The sequence below is a fragment of the Austrofundulus limnaeus genome, unplaced genomic scaffold, assembly GCF_001266775.1.
Source record: "Austrofundulus limnaeus strain Quisiro unplaced genomic scaffold, Austrofundulus_limnaeus-1.0 Scaffold31, whole genome shotgun sequence".
Classification (NCBI taxonomy): domain Eukaryota; kingdom Metazoa; phylum Chordata; class Actinopteri; order Cyprinodontiformes; family Rivulidae; genus Austrofundulus; species Austrofundulus limnaeus.
The window spans coordinates 2,679,516-2,689,950 of NW_013952433.1; the positions used below are offsets into that span (position 1 = coordinate 2,679,516).

At 40.2% G+C, this 10,435-nt stretch overlaps 1 protein-coding gene across 5 annotated transcripts in view; it reads left to right on the forward strand.

Moving 5' to 3' along the window:
• dusp8a (dual specificity phosphatase 8a) overlaps positions 1–10,435 on the forward strand; it is a 35,446-nt gene that overhangs the window by 19,816 nt on the left and 5,195 nt on the right. For all 5 annotated transcript variants that reach the window (XM_014005585.1, XM_014005590.1, XM_014005588.1 and 2 more), the window contains one exon: positions 2,940–3,078. In XM_014005585.1, coding sequence (XP_013861039.1) covers positions 2,940–3,078 — 139 coding nt within the window. The remainder of the gene's footprint in view (positions 1–2,939; positions 3,079–10,435) is intronic.

Genomic DNA, 10,435 nt, shown 5'->3' on the forward strand with positions numbered 1-10,435 from the left:
CCTCCTGTATGGAGAAACTAGTGGCATTGGTGTGTACAAATAACTTCATTTTTGGACATTTATGGTTTGATTTCTTTGTATGTATGGATCACTTGGGTTGTTACCAACATCTGGTGAAAATTTCATGTCATTAACACCTCTAGTAATATATTTACTGAGAAAAATGGTGACGTGTTCAATACTTATTTTACCCGCTGTATTGCACAATGTGTGACAAACATCTTCATTTATTACACTTACAGTTTGTACAACTTCCTTTTCTTTTTCTTTTTTTAATTTGCCCTTATCCGCTGCAAAATAAAAGGCAAGAGACTTGACACCTCCCCTGTGACCACTCTGTTTACGCCAGCCTCTATTTCCTATGAGAAAGCCCGAATGCTGCGAGAGTTTAGCATTTGATGTTCCAGTAAAACATTTTGTTCTTCTTTTACACTCTACTTTAAATCACTCATTCCTCCCTACCCTTTAGGTTTCCCTGTGATCCCTTCCCCGATTTTCTTTTTTCCTTCGTCGTTTTCCTCTTTCCTTCCCTCGGCATTCCTTGTTTACAGCCCCTGCAGAGTGCATGCGTCAGTGCTGCCCGGGCCAGGATTGTAGTAGCACTGGTGCTGTAGCACTGCAGAGGGATGAGATGCCGCAGTCTGACAGACGACCCGAGCCTCGGGTTGCCGACCTCTAACTTTGCAGCAGAATTTTTTCATGTGACGCGCTTCGCAGAACGTGCAGCTTTAACCTGCGGTTTATCTGCTTTATTTAGGTACCTTTATCCGCATCGACTCTACAAMTCTGAGCTGAAACCAGTACATCAAAAGTCTCAAAACTTCTCGACCCCCCCCCCCAAGCAAGCTCCACCGTGGACGTCACTAGCACTGACCTWTTTTCAGTCACTTCAGCTGTTTCCTTACATAAACAGGAGTTGGCAGCCGTTCAGACATTTTTCAATCAATATGAGGAAAAACATTGTGCTGATTTGGTTTTATACTTTGTGTGTTTTTTAACAATCTGCATAATTTTGCAGGTAGAAGGCTTTGACTTTTAACAAAGTTCATCTGATATAAAAAAATGACAAGGCTGTGTTCTGCTGTGCATGAATGTAGACTTTAATCCAAGCGCTGTGAGATCAGACTGAAAATATCAAGATTATTAGACATATTTACCCAAGCTTAGTAAAGATGAGTGTACACAGGGAGACACTGATGAGTAGAGGAAAAATGCCTACATGTCACCTAATATGAATTATCTGTAATTTRCACGGATTTTCCATCATTTTGCAGGTGTACGGAGGTATAGAGCAATTTCACAGACTTTTTCAAGATTCATGAGTTATTTTTTTTTTCAAAAAGTCAGTTTCAATTTTATTTAACAAGTCAAAGCCTGTAGGATGTTAAAAATAAATAAATAACATCAAATACGCATCTTCCAACAGTTTGCCGCTAGAAATAAGTTCTCGCGTCCTCCTTTCCTCCTGTTTTGTGCTGCAGGAGCCGATTTTTTTTTGAAAATTATAAATTTTTGAGGATCATTATACAGGTAAACGTCAAAAGGGGTTGACATGTCTGAAAATGAGATAATGTTAACTTACAATATAATAAATATGAAATATTCAGATCAGTCAAATTCTCTCAACAAGCTAAACTTGAAATTATTTGATTGTTTCTATTAAACATAAAGTCACAGATTATCTGCCAACGTTCTGACAAAATTAATAAAAATTTCAAGTAATGAACTAGATTTTTAACTGGATTAAGTTTTTCATAACATGTACCGCCTGAAGCATAGCATGACTGTTACATACAGACACGTAAAGATAGAGGAAAGTCTGGTTTTACCGGACTGAAGCATATTCCCACCAGACTTCACAGACTGCTGTTATCCTGTCTAAATCACCTGCCTGGCTGTCTTCCAAACCTCTGATACACACATCGGTAGCTTTGGAGAGTTGTATGTCACAGTTTGAGATCTGAAGGATGAATTTTTTTTAGCTTTTGGAAAGTGAGAGTCTAAGAAGCTTTGTTTTGCTTTGAYGTTGGTGACATTGTGGAATAAATTACTGAGGTACTTTATAAAAAAATTACCCTTCACGCTTCCTCCTTTTGCATTGTGTCCTGATTTTGTGTTTCCTTTTATTTGCCTTAGATCTGTCTCCACTCTCCTCCATCACCCCCAGCATCCACACCCTCTCCATCCCTTCCTCTGTTAAGTGCCCTCCCCTCCCTCTCCTGTCCAGCGGTGCTTCAKTGATGCAGTGATTCATAGCTGCAGCAGGCGCTGCCTCACCACGCACGTGACCAAAAGCCTGCCTGACAACACGGGAGAGCAAACGCAGCCCCGGCAGGATTGCGTGCGGTCACGTGTGCGTGTTCACGCCACGCCCACCGACCCCCTGCTCGTCACGTCGGCGCATGCTCGCGTCCTCCTAATCGAATTCTGATATCAGCAGCGTCACTCGGGTGCAGCAGATCCCCAACGCCCTCCTCCACGGTGCTGTGTTTTCTGATCTACCACAACAACAGCCAAGTGGCTCAGCAGTGTCTGAGCTGTGCAGTTTTCAGCCCTCGTGCATTTTTGTTTTATAATCTTTTATTTTTACAACCGACTCCAGCCTGTGTTTATTATCACAACACAAAATGGTGTTTTGCAGGTTCCTTTTCTTTTCCTGCTTGTTGCTTCCTGGTGACTCTTAAGTCCTCAAGCGTTTGAGGAAACTGTGCAAAGGTCAAATAGTCATAGTGCTCATTTATCATCATGTCATCAAACAGCTGAGAAGCGAGAAATATCCCCCAAAACCTGTACTTCAGGTGCACGAGTTCTCCAAAAATAGCACCCAAATGCTTAGAATTGATGTCAAATTTGCAATTTTTGGCTTCCTTGCTGTTTTGTCCRCCACGGTGTTTTTATTAAACTCTTCTTTTCTGTTTGTTGTTCATGTTTTTGTGCAGGTGGAGCTGGGCAGGAAGCAGGAAGTGGTGGTTTACGACCAGAGTTCCAAAGAAGCGGGACACCTGTCCAAAGATGGCTTTGTGCACATTCTCATGGGGAAGCTGGAGGGCACCTTCCACAAAGTTTCCCTCCTCACAGGTATGCATAAGTGCATCAGTGTCTGGGTGTGTGTGTTTGGGCGTGTGTGTGTCGTAGGTGTCTAGCATAAATGAAACTAATTTTCAAATAGCTTATTTTAATTTTTGAAAATCCTTCTTTTTTTATGTTGTCTCTTCAACCTTTATCAAGCAGGTTGTTGTTGCACATTTTAGCCAGCAGGTGTCACTGATCAACACAGCAAGGTTTTATTTATTCCTCCTCTGTTATCACCACTTGGATGCTGACGTTTAGAGGTTTAAAGTTCACGAGTATCTTAAGACAGCAGAGGGAGAAGGAGGTGAAACGGCTTGCTCCCATGATGCAAAGTTTCCTGAAGACTTTGATGTTTAAGCTTCTCTGGAGGCGATATCCTCCCCAGCACCACTGCAGCAACGTGAAGCCTTTTTTTCTTAATAACCACCGTTAAATATCCTGTCATACTGTCCGCTAAGCCCTGTGAGAGTAACTGCGCCTCAGCAGGACTGTTAATAGGCTTTCTGAGTTTAGATCATTTTGAATGTGTTGGCTGCAACTTTACACACTCATGCACCCACAAAGGCTCATAAATCCATCCCAAATGTGTCAGAAGAAAAAGGAGAGTGTAATCTGCCTCTGTTGGAAGTGGAAATGAGATGAGATGAGACACGCCGCTTTGAAAAATCTGTACTTTTTTCCTTGCGTCTCCGTTTTTTTTATCCTCTCACTTCTCTCCTTCTGCTGGGAGATTAGTGCTTTTTCATTAATCACATGGATGCTGAGGAAGGAGGCTCCAGATCAGTTTGATGGACTGAACACTGTGCAGTCACATATATGCATCAGACCACACGCACACTCGTCCTGATGGTTTCTGAAAGCCCGGATTTTCCTCCTCAGCTCGTCTGATCAGACATATTAATGAAAATCTCCCTGTCAATGGTCACCCTCCCCGCTTCACACACTTCCTAATTATCTTCACAGCTTATTTTTGCTCCATTCCTTCAGAAAGAAAAAAGAAAAAGAAAAGAAGTCATCACACCTCTTCCATTTCGGTCTTTGCTTTTTCTGCTGTTTCCCTGACAACAGAGGCAGAAAAATATTCCCTGGCAGAACTCAGCCAATGGCGTCGGCTGTTGTTTGGGTGGCTTTTTAATTTTTTAATTTTTTTATTGTATCAAAGGGGTCAGTGGAGCTCGCAGCCGCGTCTGCGCTTATGTGATGTGTAGGTTCGGATGCACGGGGCGGGAGTGGGTGGGGCYGACAAAGTCTGCATGTTTGCATTCACTGATGCTTTATTTTTTGTGACGTGATGTGAATCGGTGCTGCAGGATGGATCACGTGTAGAGATGCTGCAGAGTTTTAAATGAAGGAAAGAGGCTGATGATGGAGCAACTGAGAAGATGCTGTTTTTATTTTCTTGCAAACCAAATCAAAGATTTAAAAAAGCCTCATCATTATCACACTGTTCCTCTATATTAAATGGTTAATATTAGATCTTCAATCAGGACGAGGGTTATTATATTAAAGCATTATGACTCTTTATTTTACGTTTTCTAGATGCTTGTCAGACTAGATTGCCTTCTGGACACATTTCTAAACTGTGGTTATTGTTCTATTTGTTCAAATTGTTGATAGAAAATGTACCATAGACCTGCAGGAATCGATGCACGGCTGTCAGATCAGCTTCTTGAACGACATGTTAAAGTGAAAGTAATTGTTGTGCATTGATCTAAAAACAACCAAGACCCCTTTTGGGTCCATCGATTCACCAAATAATCAATAACACTTGTTTACAAAGGCGATCCACTTCCTCCATGATGTCATGGGAAGACGTCCCTCATTGGGTCATTGTTTTCTGAACAGGAGAAGTAAATCCGGGTCCTGAGGGACTCGCTCAGTGTAATTACTTTGAATTATGTATTTGTTCAGGATGTGGTCGTAGTGGCAGTTGGAAAATGTCWGTGTGTGTGTGTGTGAATATGCTTGTAAATCCGTGTGTATGCTCAAGATTTAAGTGCGTGTTTGAGCGCTTCATTGATTGTGTGAAAGTGTTGGTAAGAAACATTTCTCTCCCAGGACGGCTGTATTTTTACCACAGTGGTGATCTCACCCGTTTGGACTTCAAACTGACGCGTACTGCCTTTTTTTAATTCAGATTTTTTATTTATTTATTTATTTATTTAGTGTGCATGTGTGTTTCTGTGCACGCATGTGTGTGAAGAAGAGGACAACATCACTTTGTTGGACCCAGATGCCTCCCCAGTGGGTCTAAAGTTTGCATGTTTCCCACCAATTTGAAAGTGCACAACCAAAGCGACAATAATGCCGAACGCTGCCTGTTCTGCATTTCAACAGAGACAAAACCGAATTWAAAAAAAACATTAAAAAAAGAAACGAGGTGTTAAAAATAAAGTCGAGCTGAAAGGTTCCAGAAGGAGGCGAGGTGAAGTGAAAAATAAAACGGCATCTTAATCACAGCATGTGCTTTTTGCTGTTGACAGGCAGAGAATAGAACAAAAAGAAAGTATATAAATGGAACAGATAAGAGGGATTTATCATAAAGGAGGAAATGAYGGTGAAAAGGTGTGCGCCTTGGTCAGCTGGCCTGAAGATATGCAGGAAGGCTTGGAACCTTTGCCATCTGTCGGTGTTTTTCTTGGGATTAGTGAAGTGTTACATCGCAGGGTTAAAACAACGAAGAAGAGAGAGCACAAGAAATATAACAGAGCTGAAGAGCAAAATGATGCATTTATAAAGTTTATTAATGAGACATCATGAAAGTCTTATTATCTGATGTCTTGTTTATTCATCTGTATATTAATGAACAATAAATGCCATAATTATTAGGCGAGTTTGGATTTTTCACAMTAAAAGGTGATACATGCTCAATAATCTGAAAGTATTGTCTACATGAAAATTAATCCAATCATGATGAGCGTCGACACACACTAGCCTTTTATTTAGTATATAGACGTGTTGTAAACTTACCCTAAAGAAACCACAGAAGAAGAAGTTCTACTTCCGTCATGAACATAAACGTTAAAATCAGTAAACGCTGAAATAACTTCATGTTCCTCCTTTTAACCATCAAGGCGTTTGATCATTTTGAGCTCTTTCAACGTTTCTAATAGAAATGTTGAATCAATAACCGACCAGTTTTGCTTCCTCTACATGTCTATATTTAGCATCTAGCCAGGTGGAAATACATCAGGTCAGTTTTCAACAACCAGAATAACATTATCAGCATAAGAGTTTACCTGCACACATTTTTTTTAATTATCGATCAGCATAAAGCACCCTTCTCACTCAAATGATAAAATCATTCAGATCAAGCTGAATCAGATCAGGGCTTTTTTTACATGATGTCCATGTAATCATAGCTACTGGATCTTTTTTTTTTTTCAGGAACTTTTTGCAGAATTTGACACAAAAAGCACGTTTTTATTTCCCTTTTGAAGCTTTGTTTCTTTACTGTCAGCTTGCCAGATCCTTTCCAAATCGCACAAAGATGACACACAGCGGTGACATACTGATGAGAGGAATTAGGAGATGAAAGGCGCCTCTCCCTCATTTTCTTTGGCTCCCGCTCTTTCTGTCTCACGCTCTAAGAAACGTTCGCTGTGCTCTGCAGAGCTTCGATGAGGTCAGGTTAAGGTGTGACTCTGCAGACGGAGGTCCAAAGGTCAGGCCAGTAATATGTTATTCTACTGCTCTGTTATTCAACAGGGCTGTAGTGTGTATGTGTGTGTGTGTGCGCGCACTGGAGAGAAGTTGAAGAGGTGAGGTAATCGCAGGAGACTGAATCTCACAATGCAGCCGTTCAGAGACATTCCAAAGAGGTACATAAGGAGGTCTTTTTGTGTCTTGTGTGTGTCCTCGCGTGTGAGCACACACACCCAGCCCCTTTTTCTGCATGAATATATGCATATGAAGTAAGTGTGTGCACGCGCATGATGCAATATTTGAGATTGTGTGAGATTAGGAAGAAAGGACAAAACAGAGGGAGGAGAGCAATTGAGGAGATGAGGTAATGCTCCTCATTAGATCTTGAATGTGAGCGTGCACAAAATGTGTTCAACTGGCTACTTTTATGAGGATTCAGTGTGTTTGTGACCAGGGAGCTTTACTTAATGAGACGAGCTGTCTTGTGTTGTTTGTCAGTGTCCTCACTGGGTTTTCTGGAGTCCAGCAGGAAGTTTTTTTTTTTTTGTGTGTTTCTTTGTTTCATCATATAAAACAACCAGAGAGGGAGAAGCTCCACCAGCATGTCTGCTGTGGCCAACACACAACACAGACCTGCATGCACACCTGCGCAGCCTGATTTAAAATTCTTTCAGACACACCTCTTGGCCTGAAGCTGCTGCCTGCATCTCCTGATGTTGTCATCAGAACAGACAGGAAAACGTGTTGATACCTGAGTGATGAAGGGCCTTAAAAGGCCTCGACCGTATGAAAATGCTGCCTTTCAAAATGCTGAAAGATTTTTGCTGCATATCGGRAAAAAAAGCTGAAACTAGCCTAAAATAGCTTTTTTAAAAACTAGCTTAAATTAGCACAAGAGAAAGAGTATGTTCGCTGAATTAAACAGAAAGATGCTGAAAATATCACAAAAATGTGAATTCAGCTGAAAAACTCTAATTAGATAAAACGTTGCTAAAAGCACAGAAAACATCTGAAATCAGGAGAAAAYGTCTGAAAGAAAGATAAAAAGCCTAAAATCACAGAAAGAAGAAAAAGAAGCTAAAATACAGAAAACAGCTGAAATGTGCAGAAAACAGCTTAATTAAGCTTAAAAGTCTTAAAATCATAAAAAGAAGAAAAAGTACCTAAAATACAGAAAACGGCTGAAGTATAAAAACCTTAAAATCACAGAAAGAAGCTGAAAAAAGTACAAAAAAGTTTAAATTAGTAAAATAATGGCTGAAAAAGGCTAAATAGAAGCTGAAGGAAGCTGAAATTAGCACAAAGAAGTTGAAAAAAGCAGAAGCAGAACAAAAGATAACCAGTTTAGTAAAGATTTCTGAATATTTTGAAGGGTTTTCAGGATGTTGATGACAGCTCCTTTTATATAAAACACAAAAGAAAAAAATGATCTCAGTGTGAATGCTTTAGAATAATTCACACAATTATTATAGCTTGTATGTAGAAACAGGAAAGATGTGGTGCAGATATTGTTGACAGTTCAATAGTGATTAAAACCTTTTTTGGTTGTCCATTATAATAATAGTAATAAGAGGTTTTGGTTTACTTTATTTAACAAAGTTATGTTGTTAATCAGCCTTGTCTGCCTATTGAAATAATAAAATAAGAAGGTTTGATTTGAAAGGAGACTGTGCAGTTTAACAAAACACATGACAATTCATAAGTTAAAAATAGCTAAAATATAGCCAAAAACTTATTTTTCATCTGTAGGTTTGTGTTGGAGTTGAGAAAAAGGTGTCTGCAAAACAAAAGCAATCATGTTTACAATGTATGTTAGACAGAAGATGGAACTATGACATCATCATTTTCAGAAGGTTGTGGGGAAATATTGATACCATATCCGTGTCTTCATCAACGTATTTTTTATGTGCATTTTGAAGTATTGTTTTAGAAGAAGTTGATTGAAATGGTTACAATGAAATGGTTGATTGAATTGGCAAATTTTTAAAACCTTCCTCAATTTCGCAAAAAAAAGTTTTTAGGCTCACTTGAGGTGGTTTTTGGATTTTTTTGAAAATAAGTCTATACACAAAAGGGGAGATGTGTGGTCACTGTTAGTTTGCAACCTCTGTTTATTACAGCCATGTGTAACGTCAACGTCTGAAATTAAACTTTGTGCAGCCTGGTTGATTTGCTCCAAACCAATAGATGGAAACACATCTATTTCACATTTATTTTGTTTATTTATTTAGTTTGTTTAAAAAAAATTTGGGTGTGTGAGACATTTTAAAAGTTTTGCTCAAAATTCACATTAAAATTGGATGGAAACATGATGGAAACATCRTGACATTTCATTTCCTGTTACTGCACGGATTGTCAAAAGCAATGTATCGATTTGTAATTAAGGCTTAATAGATGGATTTTGTAAGAAGAAACGTGAAATACGAATGCAGTTCTTCTGATTTTATAAAAGTAAACTAAATTTATTTGGATTTTCTTTCTAATGCATAGCATGATTTATGATGAATAAAAAATTTCGGAGAAAAAGATGGTAATATATCGCCTTGCTTACAATATATCACAACTTCAAACAGCGACTCGTGTCTTGATATGTATCATAATCATCAAATTTGTGCCAATAAACATCATGGTGTTTTGACCTTCCACAGAAATGCAACAATAGCATTTCCAGATGTTTTCGCTCTTTTGTACCATTTTGGGGCTCCCAAAACGCTGTTTGTGTGCACTCGAGGCTGAAAGAATTTTTAAAAATCACCCGATGAATCAAGCTTTAGAAATGATGTTTAAGTGATATTATTTCAGTTCTGTGCCTCTGGGCTTGTTGGTGTTGGCAGAGCTGGTCAGAAAAACACTTTCTTGTGTTTTTTTAATATTCTAAAATGTCATCTCTGCGCCACCTTGCTCCTTCCTCCTCCATGTGAACTCTCTCGTTTACGCCGCGAGGAGCTCCAGCAGATCAATGATTTCATTGAGAAAGCACCAGTGGTGCCATTAGGAGGTGAGCTCACCATCCTCGGGGAGATCTGACACAGTATTCTCAATGACCTCCTCTCTCTCTCTCTCTCTCTCTTAATCTCGCCGTCATCTCCTTCACGTTCTCCCCTCACTCATCCCCTCCTCTTCCTCCTTCCTCCTCCGTTTCACGGTGCTGAGAACAGAACTCTATTTTTAGGCCCAGACTCCTGCGGTCATCACATCTGGCGCCAGTGGCCTCGATGTTCTCACCCGGGCCCCGTAGATATGCAAACACACACAAAYGAGCGCGCGCATCGGCCCCACCCTGTCCCGAAACAAGGGGACCACAAAGGTCAAAGAGCTACAGAATACCAGTGACATCACCTCCCTCCTCTGACACAGCGCTGCTTTTCTGCAGGTATCGAAGGCTCACATGAACGCACATGTTTCGTTCACAAGCCAGCGTATGGATGCATTCATATGTGGGCCAGCTCTCTCGCACACATGAGACACAGATATTATTGTAACAGGACCCAGGGGAGGTCTGTGCTGAGTTTTATGTAACAATGTTCCTGTTTCTGCCAGATTTTCTGACCCCCCCTCCTCCTCCTCCTCCTCCTCCGTCAGTCTCATTGGCCTCACATGATAAGCTTGATGTCATTTTTCCTTTCTTTCCCTGAAAACTGGAGAACAAAAACAGGCCTGGCTATGTGCGTGTGTGCGTGCACAGTATGGTGTGTGTGTGTGTGTGTGTGTGTGTGTG